This window comes from Bos taurus, chromosome X (assembly GCF_002263795.3).
Source record: "Bos taurus isolate L1 Dominette 01449 registration number 42190680 breed Hereford chromosome X, ARS-UCD2.0, whole genome shotgun sequence".
Classification (NCBI taxonomy): Eukaryota; Metazoa; Chordata; class Mammalia; order Artiodactyla; family Bovidae; genus Bos; species Bos taurus.
Genome location: NC_037357.1, coordinates 49343508 through 49365840, shown reverse-complemented (window position 1 = coordinate 49365840; position 22333 = coordinate 49343508). Strand labels below are relative to the sequence as shown.

Genomic DNA, 22333 nt, shown 5'->3' with positions numbered 1-22333 from the left:
GCAATCTTGATTCCAGCTTGTGTTTCTTCCAGTCCAGCGTTTCTCATGATGTACTCTGCATATAAGTTAAATAAGCAGGGTGACAATATACAGCCTTGACGTACTCCTTTTCCTATTTGGAACCAGTCTGTTGTTCCATGTCCAGTTGTAACTGTTGCTTCCTGACCTGCATACAGATTTCTCAAGAGGCAGGTCAGGTGGTCTGGTATGCCCATCTCTTTCAGAATTTTCCACAGTTTATTGTGATCCACACAGTCAAAGGCTTTGGCATAGTCAATAAAGCAAAAATAGATGTTTTTCTGGAACTCTCTTGCTTTTTCCATGATCCAGTGGATGTTGGCAATTTGATCTGTGGTTCCTCTGCCTCTTCTAAAACCAGCTTGAACATCAGGAAGTTCATGGTTCACGTATTGCTGAAGCCTAGCTTGGAGAATTTTGAGCATTACTTTACTAGTGTGTGAGATGTGTGCAATTGTGTGTGGTAGTTTGAGCATTCTTTGGCATTGCCTTTCGTTGGGATTAGAATGAACACTGACCTTTTCCAGTCCTGTGGCCACTGCTGAGTTTTCCAAATTTGCTGGCATATTGAGTGCAGCACTTTCACAGCATCATCTTTCAGGATTTGAAATAGCTCAACTGGAATTCCATCACCTCCACTAGCTTTGTTCATAGTGATGCTTTCTAAGGCCCACTTGACTTCACATTCCAGGATGTCTGGCTCTGGATGAGTGATCCCACCATCGTGATTATCTGGGTTGTGAAGATCTTTTTTGTACAGTTCTTCTGTGTATTCTTGCCACCTCTTCTTCATATCTTCTGGTTCTGTTAGGTCCATACCATTTCTGTCCTTTATCGAGCCCATCTTTGCATGAAATGTTCCCTTGGTATCTCTAATTTTCTTGAAGAGATCTCTAAATGATTATCAAAATTTTAAAAGATAGAGCCAAAACCAATTAGGAAAAGCAAAATAGAGATCCCTGGCATCTAAGTCACTGCAATTAAACATTATATTTTCCTTGAAGCTTTTGAGAAGCCAAGACAGAGTAAGTATACCAGAGCATGTCATTCTCATTTTTCAATAAAGGAAGGATACCAATTGGATAGAATTTCTTTTCCTGTCCCTTAATTTTAGAAGAAATTGATGTAGTGGACAATGTCTGACTATAGTTTATAGAAGATATAGCAGCATTCTTTATGTATGCATTTCCTATATCAATCCTATACAAAGACTATGTACATTTCTCCAATGAAGACATACAGATGGCTAACAAACACATGAAAAGATGTTCAACATCACTCATTATCAGAGAAATGCAAATCAAAACCACAATGAGGTACCATCTCATGCCGGTCAGAATGGCTGCTATCCAAAAGTCTACAAACAATAAATGCTGGAGAGGGTGTGGAGAAAAGGCAACCCTCTTACACTGTTGGTGGGAATGCAAATTAGAACAGCCACTATGGAGAACAGTGTAGAGATTCCTTAAAAAACTGGAAATAGAACTGCCATATGACCCAGCAATCCCACTGCTGGGCATACACACTGAAGAAACCAGAATTGAAAGAGACACATGTACCCCATTGTTCATCGCAGCACTGTTTATAATAGCCAGGACATAGAAGCAACCTAGATGTCCCTCAGCAGATGAATGGATAAGAAAGCTGTGGTACATATACACAATGGAATATTACTCAGCCATGAAAAACAATGCATTTGAATCAGTTCTAATGAGGTGGATGAAACTGGAGCTTATTATACAGAGTGAAGTAAGTCAGAAAGAAAAACACCAATACAGTATACTAATGCATATATATGGAATTTAGAAAGATGGTAACGATAACCCTATATGCGAGATAGCAAAAGAGACACAGATGTATAGAACAGTCTTTTGGACTCTGTGGGAGAAGGTGAGGGTGGGATGATATGAGAGAATAGCATTGGAACATGTATATTATCATATGTGAAACACATCGCCAGTCCAGGTTTGATGCATGAGACAGGATGCTTGGAGCTGGTGCACTGGGATGACCCAGAAGGATGGGATGGGGAGGGAGGTGGCAAGAGGGTTCAGGATGAGGAACACATGTACACCCATGGCTGATTCATGTCAATGCATGGCAAAACCACTACAATATTGTAAAGTAATTAGCCTCCAATTAAAAAAAAACTATGTACATAATATTTAGTTGTAAGTCAATGAAATCATTATCATATATGGGAGTAATGATCATATTAAGCAATAACCATTTATTGAGCATTTGTGTATAACTGGTACTTCATGTGAAGTATTTGATGAAGTCTTCAAAATGGCTTTGTAAAGGAGGTTTTAGCAAATGTATTTTTCTAGGGTTTAATTTTTCATTATTTTTTTTTTGTTGAAAATTGGAGTATAGTTGATTAATAATCATGTGCTTAGTTCCCTGAGAAGGGATTGAACCCAGGCCCTTGGAAGTAAAAGCAAGGAGTCCTAACCACTGGACCACCAAGGAATTCCCAGCAGGTGCATTTTACAGACAAGGAAATCAAGGCACAGAGACATTAGCTATCAGGCCCAGGTTCCCATAGATGAAGTGGCAGACTAAGGATTATCACTTGTTCTGATGACTCCAAGTTCAATGCTCTTTGCACTACAGTCAGGAAATATAACATGTTACAGGAATAGAGTTTAAAGAACCTAGAGCAGTGGTTCTCAACTGGGAGTTATTTGGCAATGTCTGGAGACATTTCTGGTTGTGCCTTCTGGGAGAGGCATGACTGGCATCTAGTACATAGAGGCCAGAGTTGCTGCTAAACGTCTTATAATGGACAGAACACCTGCCTCCCCCCACCAACAGACTTACACAGTGTCAGTAGTGCCAAGGTTGGGAACCTTGCTCTAAAAGAATGGTTAATTACATTGTCCTTATTTTATACCCCTCACCATCATCTGTCTCAAGCAAGTTTTAGCAACTGCTGAAATGCAGTGAAGTCAGAGTTGAATTCTGTGGTTTAAGGTAACAATCGTGCATTGTGAACTAAAGAAATTTTCACATTCTTCAGATAGCAGGAATGAATGTAGGTCAAAAATTATTTGTTGTAAAAATGTAGGAGCCAGTAAGACCATCCAGGCAGGTCATTTCCTTTCTCCTGAGGTGCAGGGGTGCATGTGGACAGGACCAGAGTTTTTTTCTAAAAAACGAACTTTGAATCTGTTCATTCTGTGGAATTAGTACTTATAGGAAGCCTCCAAATCTGTGCCATGAAGCTAGAGATAGTGACACATTTTAAAGTATGTGTTTGCAATTGGTGTTAATGACCATAAAAACTCATAGGATGATTGGTTTTTGAATAGAACTGCATCCTGGTGGGTCCACAGGGCTGAGTAGCTACATGACAAAATTTGAAGGAGCTGAGTGAGTTGGCCTATTGAGTGATTTTAGTTTTAATACAGTTGATGTTCATTTATTCTTTCTGAAAATAATTAGCAAATAGGTCAGTGCTTCACCCCCTTTTGCCCTTCATTTTCTGATAATTATGGCTTTCCCGTTACTGCCCTTTTGATCTTTTCCTTTTCATATTCAGGGCAGCAAACATTCTACATCTAGGTTGGTCATATGTTAAAAATCTGCTGTCATTCCCTTTGACCAGTGTGGAGAATGACAATGTAGGCATTGTGTCCATGGCATAGCTCTTCATCATATGTACTTAGTGTTCTTATCAAAGCCTCAGAGAGTCAGGCCTGTGGATGTTCAAGGTTGAGCAGATTGAGTGAGTTTGCAGTGTCATCTCCACAGGGCTCCCTTTTCAGAAGTACAGTAGGTCTGTTGGGACTTGTCCTAATTCACAAGCATGCTGCTCTCCCTTGTTGAGACAACACATTTTCTTGAGTATGCCTTCGCTGCTTCCTTACTGACTAGGGAATGGATTCACCATTCACTAGGTATTTTTTATGCCTAATTTATAGTCCATGGTGCATCACAGCTGCACATTCTGTCAGGCCATACAAAGTATTAGAGAAGATGAGGCCTCTATGGATGTACCTGATGTATTAGTCTCTTATCTTTTGAGAAATGGTGTGGGGTTCTTGCAGAGAAGGCAATGGCAACCCACTCCAGTACTCTTGCCTGGAAAATCTCATGGACGGAGAAGCCTGGTAGGCTGCAGTCCATGGGGTTGCACAGAGATGGACATGACTGAAGCGACTTAGCAGCAGCAGCTGCAGTGGGGTTCTTGGGTAATATGGTTAGTGCATGGAATGGTGGATTGATTTACTAAGTGCAAGGAAAATTTACCCACAAAGTCTTGAGCTGCAGGTTGCCATGTTCTTAGCATAACTGCACGCACTGTTTCCTCTGGTTCTCACTTTCGTCTTACTTTCCATGTACCAAGGCTCTCTTCTCAGCTCCTACCTCTCCTTTTTTTTCTTTGACTCTGTCCCTCAGCCTCTCTCAGTTAAATCTGACCCAAGTTCTCTGATCCTGATAACCCTTTCTATTTAAATTGCATTACGTCAATTTCTCCCACTTTCATTTTCACAGTTGCTTAGTAGACATCTTTGGAGAGGCAGTATAAATAGGGGTTAAGGGGCCAGGCTCTGGAGTCAGACCGCCTGGGTTTGGTCTTAAATCTGCTACATTTTAACCAGCTGTGTGACCTTGGACAAGTTATTCAACTTATGTGTGCCTCTTTTTTTCATGAAATGTGAATATTAATAGCACCTTTATTTTATAGAGTTGTGATTATTTTAAAAAGTGAACTCATATCAAGCACTTAGAACAGTGCCTCATGCACAGTAATCCCTCAGTAAACTTTAGCTGTTATTATTTTACTTTGATTGCATAAGAGGAAAAAAACCTTCTGAAATAACGATATTTTTTGCAGGTGGTTGTTTCAGAATTGTAGTTCCTTCTGCCTTGCCTGTAGTGATGCCCTGAAGATAAGTGAATGAAAGTGATTAGCTTCATCAGCATTCAATAGTGAGAACCTCTCTACAGTGTTAAGTTCCATGATCTTTAAACAGAAAGTTTTCTTTCTCCTGCCCTGATGGACCATCCAGTCACTGTTGGCCTCATCACAGAGCTGACATCATCCTGGCTCTGAAAGATTTTTAAAAATCAGATCTGTCACAGTTATAAATTATCATTCTTTCTTCAACCCAGCAGCTCCACCTTCAAGGACTTAGAGGGCAACAGCCTAAAGGATAGCGGCCATGAGGAGAGCGACCAGACTGACAGTGAACATGATATCCAGCGGAGCCTGTATTGTGACACTGCTGTCAATGATGTGCTGAACACCAGTGTGACCTCCATGGGATCTCAGATGCCTGACCATGGTAAGGACTGATTGGCTATAAGTTGCAACCATAGATTCCAAAGAACTCAGGATGTTTAGAGGCTCACTGTACTCCTGTACTGTTCTTTACTGTAATGAGTATATGTTGAAGGTGTGTATTATGCTCATGCCTCAGTAGCACCTAAAGGGTTTCGAGATGTCTTGACGCCTGTCCAGACTCTTCTTTGCCCTCTATGAGTGGATTCACTATGATCATATAAACGTTTAAGCACTTAAAAAGCTGACTACCTATGCATATTGCATACACACTTGTCAATCATAACTGCATCACAAACATAGGAAATCAACAGATGCCTTCTCACCAGGAAAAATGCCTCTTTTTGATTTAGTACATGAATTCAACTGACCAGTTGAGTTGCAGAGAACACAGCACTTATGACACCAAAGGGGTGAGTTTTATTTCCATATCAGGCTAGTTAGCTTTTCCCAGAAGGAGACTCTTCTCTGACCACATATTGCATACTCTTTACTGAGGAGACAGAGTGCAAAACTTCCCACTTTGTCTATGAGATGGTGATGCCGCCAAATCCCTCTAGCTACCAGGCAAATGCAAGCCACTGGTCATAGGAGACACCAGAGTAAGAAAACTTAATGTAACATTCTGTGCATGTCAAAAATGCCTCAAAGCACGTGTCAGGAACGACATCCTCATGTATGAAGAAGAGTCTATTTTGGGGAATCTAGCACACATGCTTTAGCAAGAGGAGCTATTTAAAACTGTTCCAAGCATAAACCAGGGTATAAAAACATTAGCAGAGTTCAGCTAAGGCAGAATGTTCAGATGGACTTGGGCACAAATGTCATTTTCAATGTTTTACTGATGCAAACATGCTAGGCAAACAGCCTGTCTTTTTCAATTAAGAACTATGAATTCAGCTTGGTGTTTAGGCTCAGTGAAGCTTCAGAATGCTTGGCTATGTCTTGAGAGTAGCTAGACGCAAGCTCAGCTGGAAGCCCTGCTGCTAAAAGACTTAAAGATGAGAAAACAAAATATGGTGATTATGTGCTGGTCTTCAACTGTTTCATTTCACTGTATACATCATTAAATGGCTTTGTTTTGGTCTTATAAATGAAACCAAAGGAAAAAAAATGCATGATCCACAAAACAAAATGTTTTCTGTTGAGAAAAAGTTTCTCACTGTAGATTCTATTAGATTGTTTAATCCATCCCTTTCCCAGCAGATCCAAGTGTCAAAGTCTATAATATATGTAAGTCACTACCAACTGTGAGCTGCCTTCCCTAATTGGTGACTGGTGACATCCTCAGAGATAATATACTTTCCAAGCAACCTAAGACTAAAGATGAAAAAATTAAACATTTATATAACTGAAACAGAGGTTATTTAATTCTCAGAGGATTAGCAGCATGTCACAGAATACAGACTGATGTGTATCATTTTCTAGTCTTGTGTCTCAAAGAAATGCTTTTTCATTTATATCAGAAAGGGTTTTAGTTAGATGTTCTCTAAAATGAAATAACTCTAGGAAAAGAAATAGTCAGAATTGATTCTCACTTTGTGCTTGTCTAGAACAATATCTGTTTTTTTGTGTCTTTTTTTTTTTTGTCCCGTATCTCTAGGAAAACAGTACCAGTGGACTGGAGCTAGTTTATCTGAGGGGATGTTTCTTACAAAAGGGATGTATTGTATGTATATCCTATAGATAGTGTAATAATGAGATTCTAAAGCAAATATATGGCATTATCCCAAGACTCTCCTACATTTAAGGTGGGGATCACATACACACATTTTTGCTGTTCTGTTTTGGCACACTTCTACATTTTGTTTCTCAATATTCAGTTCTCGTACATGTATCTTCATTTTTCCATTGTTCTAGCAGTGCCTAAACCTTGAACCATCCCTTGTGTTTGTTCTTTACAATTTGGTTGAGTCATTAATGTTTAGGTACAAAGGGAATTCAGGTCTTGCTTACATCTCTGGCTCTACCTTATGATATCCCAGTACAACTGAGCTTCCTATAAGTGAAAATGTTAGTCTCTCAGATATATCCAACTCTTTGTGACCCCATGAACTGCAGCACGCCAGGCCTCCCTGTCCATCACCAACTCCTGGAGTCCACCCAAACCCATGTCCATCGAGTTGGTAATACCATCCAACCATCCCATCCTCTATCGTCCCCTTCTCCTCTTGCCCTCAATCTTTCCCAGCATCAGGGGCTTTTCAAGTGAGTCAGCTCTTCGCATCAGGTGGCCAAAGTATTGGAGTTTCAGCTTCAACATCAGTCCTTCCAATGAACACCCAGGACTGATCTCCTTTAGCATGGACTGGTTGGATCTCCTCGCAGACAAAGGGACTCTCAAGGGTCTTCTACAACACCACAGTTCAAAAGCATCAATTCTTCTGTGCTCAGCTTTCTTTATAGCCAACTCTCACATCCATACATGACCACTGGCAAAACCATAGCCTTGACTAGATGGACCTTTGTTGGCAAAGTAATGCCTCTGCTTTTTAATATGCTGTTTAGGTTGGTCATAACTTTCCTTCCAAGCAGTAAGTGTCTTTTAATTTCATGGCTGCAGTCACCATCTGCAGTGATTTTGGAGCCCAGAAAACTAAAGTCAGCCACTGTTTCCCCATCTATTTGCCATGAAGTGATGGGACCACATGCCATAATCTTAGTTTTCTGAATGTTGAGCTTTAAGCCAACTTTTTCACTCTCCTCTTTCACTATCATCAAGAGGCTCTTTAATTCTTTTCACTTTCTGCCATAAGGGTGGTGTCATCTGAATATCTGGTTATTGATATTTCTCCCAGCAATCTTGATTCCAGCTCGTGCTTCCTCCAGCCCAGCATTTCTTATATGCTTTCTCTGCATATAAGTTAAATAAGTAGGCTGACAATATACAGCCTTGACGTACTCCTTTTCCTATTTGGAACCAGTCTGTTGTTCCATGTCCAGTTGTAACTGTTGCTTCCTGACCTGCATACAAATTTCTCAAGAGGCAGGTCAGGTGGTCTGGTATGCCCATCTCTTTCAAAATTTTCCACAGTTTATTGTGATCCACACAGTCGAAGGCTTTGGTATAGTCAATAAAGCAAAAATAGATGTTTTTCTGGAACTGTCTTGCTTTTTCAATGATCCAGCAGATGTTGGCAATTTAATCTCTGGTTCCTCTGCCTTTTCTAAAACCAGCTTGAACATCTGGAAGTTCACGGTTCATGTATTGCTGAAGCCTGGCTTGGAGGATTTTAAGCATTACTTTTTACTAGGTGTGAGATGAGTGCAATTGTGCGGTAGTTTGAGCATTCTTTGGCATTGCCTTTCTTTGGGATTGGAATGAAAACTGACCTTTTCCAGTCCTGTGGCCACTGCTGAGTTTTCCACATTTGATGCCATATTGAATGCAGCACTTTCTCAGCATCATCTTTCAGGATTTGAACTATCTCAACTGGGATTCCATCACCTCCACTAGCTTTGTTCATAGTGATGCTTCCTAAGGCCCACTTGACTTCACACAAGTAGTTGAAAGACAAATATGAACAAATTTATCATGCATGCCTGCCTGATCTGGTAACCATTCTAATTACATAATTACATAAATAGTAATCATAATTAGTGTGGTTCTAGTTATTCATTCCAGGGCAACATGGTATTGTTGATCCTGAGGACTACTGATCTAGAAAGGTGAGAAGGGAAAATGGAATCTCCTCTGGACTCAGACAGTGCTGAAAGTCTCAAAGATATCTTGAGGAAAAAAGGTCCCAGTTCTCTTTGGTTCACTGATACTGTGTTAGGCATCTCAAACCAAAGTACCCCAAAATCCAAAAGTTGCCAGAGCTGAACAGTTTTTGAGATTTGAATGGATGTCTCTGGAGAAGAGCAAGGGTTATAATGATACTGTCAGACTAACTCTGATCCTGATAATTATTTTTTCTAGTCCTATCAGAATTACTCCAAAGTTGGACCAAATATACCCAATACATTTCACCTTATGCCTTTGTTTGGGGGAATTTATCTCACCTTGGATTTCATGTCTGTAGATCTCTCTGTGATGTTTCCAATTTGGATATTAGTGCAGAATTTTTCTTTGCATATATATAGACATATGAATGATGAAGAATCTCAGGATTTTCCAAATAAGGATAATTTTATTCAACTGTTAATTTTTTTCCTTGAACAGGAGCAAGTTGTTCAATGAACTCATATTGTGTTGCTAGTGTTTGAGGAAAATGTACAAACAGTATTTGCTTCTCATTTTCTTAACCAGGGCCCTATACTTCTTCACACTGCCAAAACTTTCTTTGGAGTTTATTCTTTTAACCCTACTGTAGCTAAAGAATGCTCAATGTGAATGCCAAGGGTGCTTTGAGATTCTCAGATCCCTTAATTTTCAGTTACTTTTCTCTGAGAACATTCCTAGACAAGGGAATGCAGGATCACTATATTTAACCAAAGGAGAATAGCTGGAAGAATTTTGTACTCAAAGGGCAAGAGTCTGGATTTAGACCCTTGACTTCAGATTGTGGGTTTTTTTGTTTGTTTGTTTTACTTTTAATTTTATTGGAAACATACTGGTTACAGTCAATATGTTCTACATTTTATTAATTTGAGTAGATAAAGAATTCATTCAAATGATATTGAGTTGCCCAAGAGATGCAGAGCCAGAAACAGTGCTCCAAATGATAACAGAAGTTGTGTGGTGAGGTCACCACTGCTGTTGCTGTATACAGAATCCCCAGCTTACACTATTGACACCATGGACTCTGGGTGTTCCTGCTACTGCCACCTGGATACCTTGGGTTACCCATCACCCAGATGGAATTTCCACAGACCCCATTCCTTTGTCAGAGAAGGCAATGGCAACCCACTCCAGTACTCTTGCCTGGAAAATCCCATGGATGGAGGAGCCTGGTAGGCTGCAGTCCATGCGGTCGCTAGGAGTTGGACACGACTGAGCGACTTCATTTTCACTTTTCACTTTCATGCATCGGAGAAGGAAATGGCAACCTGCTCCAGTACTCTTGCCTGGAGAATCCCAGGGATGGGGGAGCCTGGTGGACTGCCGTCTCTGGGGTCGTACAGAGTCAGACATGACTGAAGTGACTTAGCAGCAGCATTCCTTTGTACCATCAGCTTGCTGTTTTTTTTTTTTTTTTATCTTTTAAAAATTTTTAATTGGAGGATAATTACAATTTAAAAAAATTTTAAATTTATTTATTTTTAATTGAAGGATAATTACTTTACAGAATTGTGTTGGTTTTGGTTTTTTTTGATTGCCCCAACCAGACATATCTGTGAGCTGTGTCAGGGTGGAGATAAGATGAAATAATAAGAATCTCTGCTTTCTGAATTATTACCAATCCTAGTATCACTTGCAACATGCCTAAAACCTGATCAGTGGGTTGATGAACTGACTGAGCCAAATTTCCTAGTTGCCAGGTGTCTGAATTACATTTATCATCTATAGTGCCTTTGAATTAATATGTCTCAGCTCTCCCCCAGTACTGTAGCTCTTGTCATGGCTTCCCAGAAAAGCAGCTGATGGAGCGTTCTTTATCCTATACTTTCTACTGGCATATGGCACTTTTTGCAATGCTATGTCTCTGTAGCTCTCAGAGTACGTTGAAAACAAGTCAGTATTGTCACTCAGCATATTTTACCACCTGATTTGGTGCTGAGTTGGGGAGTCACACTCAAATCTTTTAACCAATGTTTTCCCTCCCTGAATTTGAGTTATTTGGTAAAATTACACCTTCTTGCAGGGATAAAAATTTTGCCCTGTGCAATTTCTGCAGACAATCTCTAAGAAGAGTAAGCAAAAAGTAGAGTGCTCAGAGGTGCCAGAGGCTCATGGGTTTGTTGCACATTTGGGAGTCTCATAGGACTGCAAGCCCTTCCTGTCAAGGTTATTTCTGGGTTGAATAGTGCTGGGTTTAATAGGCTTTTGTCTCCTTGCTTCTTTGCATGCTCATTTGTGATGACTTGTATATCCCATTATGAATTCTCAAATGTGTAGTTCTGATGAAATTAGAGTTTATGGGTTCATGTCTTAGAACTGTACATACTCGTCCCAAGCCCAACTAATTTGTTTCAAATCACACTCGGTCTCTCTTACCTTATGATTTAATTATTGATTATAAATTCATCAGCTGAAAAATTGAATTTAATTGCTATAATATGCACCTAATTTGGAACTCACTACAACACTGAATTGGTTTCCCTCCCATGCTAATTGATACCAAATGGAAGCAATGTACAGAAATTTGTGAGAACATCTATCTGATTTTCACATCCAAAAGCACCCAAATGCAATATAATAATTGCTTTATTTCTGAAAGTGTAGGTTCTTCGCATTTTCCTAAACTTATTCATTTGCTATTTTCATCACCTGTATATCATTTAACATGTTTGTTGTGTAAAACATGGATTTAAAGAACTTGAGCTGTGCCTAATGCAACCGCTGTTGCAAATTAGCCATGAAAATTATCTGGAGGCTGCACACTATGCATATTCTAGTTTCAAGCACAGGTGTATTAGGATGTTTACACTTTCAACACTCTATCAACAGTATGTAATTTCATTTCCTATAGCCTTTTAATGAAATTATGATTCCATGACTGAATGTCCCTTCCTTATCCTCTTACCTATCCCCTGACTCACCTCTCACCTCACTAAATTGCCATTCATTTCAATTAGTCTCTTAGCAAAATAGGGAGTTCTCAACGGAGAATATTTTGTGACATTGCAAGGCAGTGTGCTGCTGGGCTCCAGAAATGGTAGCATGAACCAGATGTTCATAGAGTAATTGAAAATTCCATTTTATCAGATAGTATTTGCTGTCAAAAAGGTTTATCTTTAGTTCAACAAAGAGGTTGATTAGCTCCCCCTGGAGTCAAATTAGCATCTTTGAGGCTAGATATACTGTTTTGCAATTCATGTGGTTATTTCTCCCCTGGTTTTGCTCATATAGAATTGTTTAAAGATGTCTTTAGCCTCTTGAAAACATACCAGGTAAAATGTTTAATTACTTGAACACAGTAAAGTATATGTATACAGAGTTTCTATATATATGGCTTTCAGGTTTTCTCATCTTGCCTCAGGTATACAGCATTCTAATACCAGGTAGGAGCAATCCATACGTAGATATTGTTGTTCATTCATTCAGCAATAGGTCCAGCTCTGGGAAAGTGTCAGCTACTTTTGTTATTGACTGTGAAAATTATCACCTTTTTAGATTTGCTTATCTGAGTTTTACTGGGGTGAACAAGGTCAGCTCAATGATGAAATGAATAACTCTTATTTTAGAAATATTTCTAAGAATAGAGCCTGGGACTAATATGAATCTTATTAATATTGTGCCAATAAAGCAGAAGAAACTATAAAAGAAGATGGTTACAGTCAAGGTCATATTTTTAATAAGAGTATCATGAAAGAGTCTTCCTTGATGTTCTAATTTGAACAGTCACAATGTTAAGGATTTTCTTTTTAAATTCTTCTGCTCTGAGATTGAACTTCCTGCTTAATTTTAGTTAATGTCATTGTAAAATGGTAGGTTTAATCTCTGACATGCCTGTTTACCTTTCTGGTTAGGAAGTACTCAGTGATACTCAATACCCAGTTTCTCTTTCCTTTTGAGGTCCAGGACCTTTATCCATTCTCAGTCTCAGCAATGGCTGGGTAGGTGGGAAGAGAGATAACAGGTGGATGCTTTTGTTTATTTCAACTACATTGTTGCACCAGATAAATGGATTCCTTCCAAAGCATTATTTACATTTTATTGATAAGGTGGCCACTAGAATAAAATGTTGTCCTTAACTAATGGAAGGTTTTTCCTGGGTAGCTCAGCTGGTAAAGAATCTACCTGCATGGAAGGAGACCCCGGTTTAATTCCTGCTTCAGGAAGATCTGCTGGAGAAGGGATAGACTACCCACTCCAGTAATCTTGGCCTTCCCTGGTGGCTCAGATGGTAAAGAATCCGCGTGCAATGTGGGAGACCTGGGTTCAATCCCTGGGTTGGGAAGATCCTGTGGAGGAGGGCATGGCAATCCACTCCAGTATTCTTGCTTGGAGAACCTTCATGGACAGAGGAGCCTGGTGGGCTATAGTTTATGGGGTCACAAAGAATCGTACATGACTGAACGACAAGCACAGCACAGCCGAACTAATGGAAACATCCATGCTCTTAGTGGTTGTTTGCTAGCGTTATTTTGGCTTGGGCTTTTTGGTCAGAGAATTCTTTTAGGACAGCTCAAGTTTATCTACTTTGAGATAAAAGCATTCTTCCTCTTTTTTATATAATAATGTTTTCTTTTTTTTAAATTTTATTTTATTTTTAAACTTTACATAATTGTATTAGTTTTGCCAAATATCAAAATGAATCCGCCACAGGTATACATGTGTTCCCCATCCTGAACCCTCCTCCCTCCTCCCTCCCCATACCATCCCTCTGGGTCGTCCCAGTGCACTAGCCCCAAGCATCCAGTATCGTGCATCAAACCTGGACTGGCAACTCATTTCATACATGATATTTTACATGTTTCAATGCCACCTTAATGATGGAACAGAAATGATGTTAAATAGATTGAAAAACCCAAAGAAGATAATGATCTTGATATTTCAATGGACTGTTTTAGTATGTGAATCAATCATATGATTTATCCCTATAAAACAATTTTATTTGCTTCTCATCTGTTGTCCTATTGCCAGCATCCCTACTTATCATGGCCTGCAGAACTTGCTTTATCATGAAGCAATTGGAAAAACTTCACCTAGCAAATCACCCAAATAGAGCTTAATTTTATCTCACATGCTCTCTCAGGGCGTGGTTTCCAGTATTCCTCCAAAGGAATCCCATTACACAGAAGTGTCTTTTGAAAAGGATTTTGCTTTCCAGCTGAAGTTGTCTTAATTAATTTCTTCACTGATCCGATGCAATCTATTCCATACTGGACCATTTGTGCTATTTGGCCATAAACTCCTAGAGAATGAAATTCTTAACTGTTCAGTGTGCTCCCTTTATATAGCCTCCATCCTCCAATTCTTTCCAAGTGCTCAGAAATATAGAAATTCTCAGTGTCAACCAGTCAGGAAAGACCTTGGTATTTATTCTCCTGATGAATAATGAATCCTTTACTATAGGTAATTATTAATAATAAAACTTAAAATAGACAATGACTTTGAGACAACTAAAAGTTCCAAGTGGATCACGCCCTGAGATAGCATGTGAGATAAAATTAAGCTCTATTTGGGTGATTTGCTAGGTGAAGTTTTTCCAATTGCTTTATGATAAAGCAAGTTCTGTAGGCCATGATAAGTAGGGATGCTGGCAATAGGACAACAGATGAGAAGCAAATAAAATTGTTTTATAGGGATAAATCATATGATTGATTCACATACTAAAACAGTCCATTGAAATATCAAGATCATTATCTTCTTTGGGTTTTTCAATCTATTTAACGTCATTTCTATTCCATCATTAAGGTGGTTAAGCACCATAAATAAACTCCATCAGGATGGGAAAACAAACTGAACTTTCCATTTAAATATTTATGAAATATTTTTTTCTGTTCATCTTCCCTTTAACCCTCTTCTTATGAAATAAATATGAAGAATTGAGTCCTGATTTAAAAAGCAATTTCAAGAATACCAAAATCCTGTATTACTTCCTTATTGTATAGGCAAAATATCTGTGAGATGGCTTTCGTCTCTTACTGTAGATGCTTTTTTATCATCCAGGATCAGGTCTTTGCCCCAGGTATATTTGATCTCTGTCCTTACCAGATGGCTCATTATCTGTTTATTTTGGGCCAATGAAAGCTAATTTGACACATCACTTTGGAAGTGTGGCTTGCCAAGGAAGTCTTTTCAATTTCTCTTCCTACAAGGCTTACCCCCAATAAAACTTTAGCCATGGAAAAATCACCAAGGACCAAATTAGAAAAGGTTTGAACTGACCTTTAGAGCCATCAGAAGAGTTGTTTTTTAGAAACTTATGCACAGCCTAAAGTGGGTAGACAAAACAGATGCTTTTGCAATTAGGAAGAATGGAGCCCTTAAACCAGTTATTTTGCCATGCAGAGAGACTATAAGGCAGTTATCCATGGTGGCCTAAAGAGATTATCAGTGGGCTATCAGTATCTAGAGTCATTTTAGAGCAAATCCTTCACTACTAAGCATTTGTGTGAAGGTGAAAAGTCAGAAGAATATTGTGGCATTTTAGGTATTATGGTAAAATACTGGATATGGTAAATACAGGTTATCACCCCAAAATGTGCACCCCAAAGATCTACTGTTGTAGTTGGAGGAATAGGTGAGATAGATAGGTACCAGAGGTGATTTGAAAGGTACTAAATTCAGAAGGGGCCAAAGGAGGTTATCAGAAAATGAATTCTTGGTGAATTCATTCAGAGTTCTGTTTCATTGAGGTGGCCTCATGAGAGAGAGACATTTTGTCTTTTGAGGGTTTCTGGCTATCAGAAACAATCATTGTATTCCATTATTCTTCACAACAGCATAGTCAACAAACTTGTAAGCTATTAAATATGAAACAATAGGCAACATCATATCTTTAGTTCTTTCAAATCTTCATAATTTTGACTTTCATGGCAAATGAGACTCTTTAGGTTTCTGTCTTATTTGAACAGGAAGATTTTTGGCAGAAGTTAAAACCTTAAAAACACCTTCATCTCCCCCTGCTCCAGTTAGCTAAGTCTTCAGTTCAGTTCAGTTCAGTTCAGTTGTTCAGTTGTGTCTGACTCTTTGTGACCCCATGGACTGCATGGACCAGGCCTCCCTGTCCATCACCAACTTCTGGAGTTTACCCAAACTCATGTCCATTGAGTCGGTGATGCCATCCAACCATCTCATCCTCTGTTGTCTCTTTCTCCTCCTGCCTTCAACCTTTCCCAGCATCAGGGTCTTTTCCAATGAATCAGTTCTTCACATCAGGTGGCCAAAGTATTGGTTTCAGCTTCAACATTCATCCTTCCAATGAACACTCAGGACTGATTTCCTTTAGGATGAACTGGTTGGATCTCCTTGCAGTCCAAGGGACTCTCAAAAGTCTTCTCCAACACCACAGTTCAAAAGCATCAATTTTTCAGCACTCAGCTTTCTTTATAGTCCAACTCTCACATCCATACATGACTACTGGAAAAACTATAGCCTTGACTAGACGGACCTTTGTTGGCAAAGTAATGTCTCTGATTTTTAATATGCTGTCTAGGTTGGTCAAAGTTTTCCTTCCTAGGAGCAAGTGTCTTTTAATTTCATGGCTGCAGTCACCATCTGCAATGATTATGGAGCCCCCCCTCCAAAAAAAAAAATCTGTCACTGTTTCCACTGTTTCCCCATCTATTTGCCGTGAAGTGATGGGACTGGATGCCATGATCTTTGTCTTCTGAATGTTGAGCTTTAAGCCAACTTTTTCACTCTCCTCTTTCACATTCCTCAAGAGGCTCTTTAGTTCTTCTTCACTTTTTGCCATAAGGCTTGCATCATCTGCATATCTGAGGTTATTGATATTTCTTCTGGAAATCTTGATCTTAAGTTCTTTCTAATTTGTGGTTTAATACCTATGCTAAATCATGCAGGAGTGCAACTGTAATCCGCTTTAAAATAAAAGTGCAACTCATTATTTTGCTTCCCTTTTAATAGATATCTGTAAACAAACACTACTGTAATCACCTGGAGAAACTTTGTAATTTTAGTTGATTACAGCAAGGCAGCTTCCCAGCCATGAGTTTGTAAATTCAAATCCAGAAATACTTTTTCCAATATATGGCTTCTTTCACCACTTGTAAGCTCATATAGTCTCTCTTTTCTCTTCTTAGTTTGGATAATAATAGATATTTGATTACTTGCTTTCTTCCCTCCTCTTTCATCCCATGGAGTTTCCAACCTGAGTGAACAATAGAATATTCCCTTTTTAATACATGGAAAAAGGGGGAAGAGGAGTGATATAGGTTCCAAGATAGACTGGTCAGACTGTTCTAAGACATCACCACCTGCTGTTTTAAATCACTAATGAGATTGTCAGTTGTTTTAATATGGGAAGTAAACTAAAAGAATGGTTTTGATTTTAATTTAATTTAAAAATCAGCTTATTGGGAAAAAAAATGCCTCCAGCTTGTGAGAGTCATGTAAACTGTTGATAAACTGAAGCAAGTCCAATGCAGAAGCTGAACCATCATTCATATGCAAATGTGAATCCTATTAAATTTAGGGAACTATTATTTAATATAATAACTATTATTATTTGATAACTATACTTATTTATTATTATTATTTAAATTTAGGGAACTATTATTTAGAGAACTATTATCACTAGCTAGAAAATTTAGTTCTTTTAATTCAAGGAACCATTTTATTTCAGAGATATGCTTCATATAATTATCTGTTCCATATATTTTTTTCTGGAAGAAAAACTGATACACTAAGAATTTGAAGACTTTATTCATGTCAGAACACAAATCAGTGGCAAAGTCCAGAGTAAAGCCCAAAGTGCAAATTCTTTTTGTTGACTCACTGTCCATCAAGCTGTACATTTTAGAAGTTGAGTGATTATCTGTGAGTACCCTATTAAGTTTGGATTTTCTTTCACTGGATGATTCTGCTTAGTGCAAAATGTGAATTCAGAAATATGGTTTTAATGCACAAATTGGATCTTAAGGACCTGGAGCCAGACCTTTGTACCAACTGTCAACTTAGAAAGTTTCATTATCTCGGAGTTTCACCAAACACTTTCAGATTTATAATTGATGTCAATTGAAGTTGAAGGCAAAGAAAACCTGCCTTATTTGACTGCAGAAAACATTACCTTACTGTTGGGTCCTAGTTAGTTATCTATAGGGTAGATGTCTTGAATCACACTGCCGCCACTAAGTTACTTCAGTCATGTCCGACTCTGTGTGACCCCATAGACGGCAGCCCACCAGGCTCCCCTGTCCCTGGGATTATCGAGGCAAGAACACTGGAGTGGGTTGCCATTTCCTTCTCCAATGCATGAAAGTGAAAAGTGAAAGTGAAGTCTCTGAGTCGTGTCCGACTCTTAGCGACCCCATGGACTGCAGCCCACCAGGCTCCTCCATCCATGGGATTTTCCAGGCAAGAGTACTGGAGTGGGGTGCCATCGCCTTCTCCGTGAATCACGCTAGCCTTCTGCTAACACAGCAAGTGAGCACTTCCTGAATTCAGCTGATGATCAATCTAAGCATCTAATGAGTCTGCAAACAGACTGAGCTGCTGGAGCTGGCACCAGGAAACCACCTTTCCAAACTAACCATCTCTCATTAACCTTTTGTTATTTCCTTTGTGATGCTAATTAGGGGCTCATAAAACTATCTGCTTTGGATCTTTGGTTTAAAATCCAGTTTTCCAAGAAACACAGTCTACTTTAAGGCTTCCGTAAGTATGATGTTTCCCCTCATGAACTCTTTGTGACCCCGTGGACTGCAGCACGCTAGGCTTCCCTGTCCATCACCAACTCCTGGAGCTTGCTCAAACTCATGTCCGTCGAGTCTGTGATGCTATCCAACCATCTCATCCTCTGTCATCCCCTTCTCCTCCCACCTTCAATCTTTCCCAGCATCAGGGTCTTTTCCAATGAGTTAGTTCTTTGCATCAGGGGGCCAAAGTATTGGAGTTTCAGCTTCAGCATCAGTCCTTCCAATGAATGTTCAGGACTGATTTCCTTTAGGATTGACTGGCTTGGTTTCTTTGTAGTCCAAGGGACTCTCAAGAGTCTTCTCCAATACTACAGTTCGAACATATCAATTCTTAGGCACTCAGCTTTCTTTATAGTCCAACTCTCACATCCATGCATGACTACTAGAAAACCCATAGCTTTCACTAGATGGACTTTTGTTGGCAAAGTAATGTCTCTACTTTTTATCATGCTGTCTAGGTTGGTCATAGTTTTTCTTCCAAGAAGCAAGCGTCTTTTAATTTCATGGCTGAAGTCACCATCTGCAGTGATTATGGAGCCCCCCAAAAATAAAGTCTGTCACTGTTTCCATTGTTTCCCCATCTATTTGCCATGAAGTGATGGGACTGGATGCCATGATTTTTGTTTTCTAAATGTTGAGCTTTAAGGCAACTTTTTCACTCTCCTCTTTGACTTTCATTAAGAGTCTCTTTAGTTTTTTGCTTTCTGCCATAAGGTTGGTGTCATACCTAATCCTCACAGGTAAACCCGAGAATTCTAATTGTCGTTAGAATCTTCTAGACACTGTCCCATCAATTCAGGCTCCAACTAATATAAGCAAGTCCCAATGAGCCAGAAAAACAGCTTCTACCCTATTCCTTTTCTATAAGATCAATATCACTAGTGTGCCTGTAAATCTGAAGACAAGCATAGCATCATAGTGACTAAGAATACAGATTTTTGAATAAGAGAAAGTGCCGTGCTTATCTTTACTTCTTAATAGCTATTCACCTTACTGAAATTACTTATTTTTTGAGCCCTAAATATTATCATCTATAAAATAGGAGTAAACACAGAAATTACTTATCAGGGTGGTTAGATAATCTAGGTAAAGCACTTAGTGTTACTTCCTGACACATAGTGAGTGTTCAAAAATAGAAAATGCTATTATTACTATGGAGATTTCAATTTTCAAAATATCTACTTTGCATGATTTCAGAGCCTCTCATCTGCTTGCTGCTGTCTATAATACCTTTAACAGAGGGTCAAGCATTTCATTTTATAATTATAGTTCAAATTTCAAGTAGCCTTTGGGAAGAGGGAATGCATTTATTCTGTTTCACACTAAATTGTAAATGAATGCTATTAGATTGTTTCTAACTTTGGGATTTGGGGTGAGTGGGGGGGAGGAATAGTTTCTAGAACATTGAAGACTATAAGAGTCTCAGCAGTTGGGGAGAAGCACTGAAAAGGGGTGTCAAAGATGACAATCTCATGAGTTTGACCAGAGCAATCAATGTCCAAATGAATGCTGAATAATTATTTGAATTACTCACTGTGAAATATCTGAATGCTGAAAAGCTGCCTTCACTATCAAATCATGTTTCTGAATTAGCCCAGTCTTTGATTTGAGATATTAAAGAGTGTCTGCTAAAGGTTCTTACTGATGCTGAAAATGTGGCCTCTGTGCACCAGTGACCAATAGCATTTTGGAGACAGAGTTTTGGCTGAAGTATAAAGAAGAGCTTTATTGCTTTGCCAGGCAAAGGGGATACAGCAGGGTAATGCCTCAAAATCTGTCCCAACTCAGGAGGATTTGGTGAGTTTTATAGCAAGGGTTCAAAAGTGGGGTTACTAAGGATCAGGGTGTGTGTAGGGTCTTCACTTCTTTAATCTGGCCTCAGATGGTCTTCTGATGAACTTCTCTGGTTCCTTTAAACTGGCCTCAGGTAGTCTCCTGATGAGTTTCTCTCTTGATGTTATCAAACTGTGATCTTCTCTGGAATGAAGGACGGTAACATCTTCCATTTGTTGGGGAAGTTCCAAAGAATAGCAAGGAGAGATAAGAAAGCCTTCCTCAGTTCTATTTTCAGTTTTTTAAGGAATCTCCACATTGTTCTCCATAGTGGCTGTACTAGTTTGCATTGCCACCAACAGTGTAAGAGGGTTCCCTTTTCTCCACACCCTCTCCAGCACTTATTGCTTGTAGACTTTTGGATAGCAGCCATTCTGACTGGCGTGAAATGGTACCTCATTGTGGTTTTGATTTGCATTTCTCTAATAATGAGTGATGTTGAGCATCTTTTCATGTGTTTGTTAGCCATCTGTATGTCTTCTTTGGAGAAAGGTCTGCTTAGTTCTTTGGCCCACTTTTTGATTGGGTCTTTTATTTTTCTGGAATTGAACTGCAGGAGTTGCTTGTATATTTTTGAGATTAATTCTTTGTCTGTTGCTTCATTTGCTATTATTTTCTCCCATTCTGAAGGCTGTCTTTTCACTTTGCTTATAGTTTACTTTGTTGTGCAGAAGCTTTTAATTTTAATTAGGTCCCATTTGTTTATTTTTGCTTTTTTCCCAATATTCCAGGAGGTGGGTCATAGAGGATCCTGCTGTGGTTTATGTCAGAGAGTGTTTTGCCTATGTTTTCCTCTAGGAGTTTAATAGTTTCTAGTCTTACATTTAGATCTTTAATCCATTTTGAGTTTATTTTAGTGTATGGTGTTAGCAAGTGTTCTAGTTTCATTCTTTTACAAGTGATTGACCAGTTTTCCCAGCACCATTTGTTAAAGAGATTGTCTTTTCTCCATTGTATATTCTTGCCTCCTTTGTCAAAGATAAGGTATCAATAGGTGCTTGGATTTATCACTGGGCTTTCTAGAACTGCCATATGATCCATCAATCCCACTACTGGGCATACACACTGAGGAAACCAGAATCGAAAGAGACACATGTACCCCAATATTCATTGGAGCACTGTTTATAATAGCCAGGACGTGGAAGCAACCTAGATGTCCATAAGCAGATGAATGGATAAGAAAGCTGTGGTAGAGTACCAGACCTGCAACACGTTGCAAGTCATAGCTCTGCTCGGGTGTGGGTGGACCCTAGTGCAGTGTCAGTGTGCAACCCATCCCAAGTTCAAATGGAGCAGGGGGCTGAGGGCCTGAACCAGTGGCATGTGGGTTCGCACCAGTTCACAGAGAAGGAGAAGTCTTGAGACTACTGTAAAAATAAGATTGAAAACCAGAAGCAGGAAGCTTAAGTCCAAATCCTGAGAACACCAGAGAACTCCTGACCCTAGGGAACATTAATCGACAGGAGCTCATCAAATGCCTCCATACTTACACTGAAACCAAGCACCACCCAAGGGACAACAAGTTCCAGAGCAAGACATACCACACAAATTCTCCAGCAACACAGGAACACAGCCCTGAGCTTCAATATACAGGCTGCCCAAAGTTACTCCAAACCCACTGACATCTCATAACTCATTACTGGACACTTCATTGCACTCCAGAGAAAAGAAATCCAGCTCCACCCACCAGAACACCAATACAAGCTTCCCTAACAAAGAAACCTTGACAAGCCACCTGTACAACCCCACCCACAGTGAGGA

The 22333-nt window shown here is 39.3% G+C and overlaps 1 protein-coding gene across 3 annotated transcripts in view; it reads left to right on the top strand.

The window, feature by feature from the left end:
* Positions 1 to 22333, top strand: part of PCDH19 (protocadherin 19) — a 133775-nt gene that overhangs the window by 66635 nt on the left and 44807 nt on the right. For 2 of the 3 annotated variants that reach the window (XM_010821638.4, XM_003588123.6), the window contains one exon: positions 5140 to 5312. In XM_010821638.4, the coding sequence (XP_010819940.1) occupies positions 5140 to 5312 (173 nt within the window). The remainder of the gene's footprint in view (positions 1 to 5139; positions 5313 to 22333) is intronic. The other variant, XM_010821639.4, reaches the window with a different exon arrangement.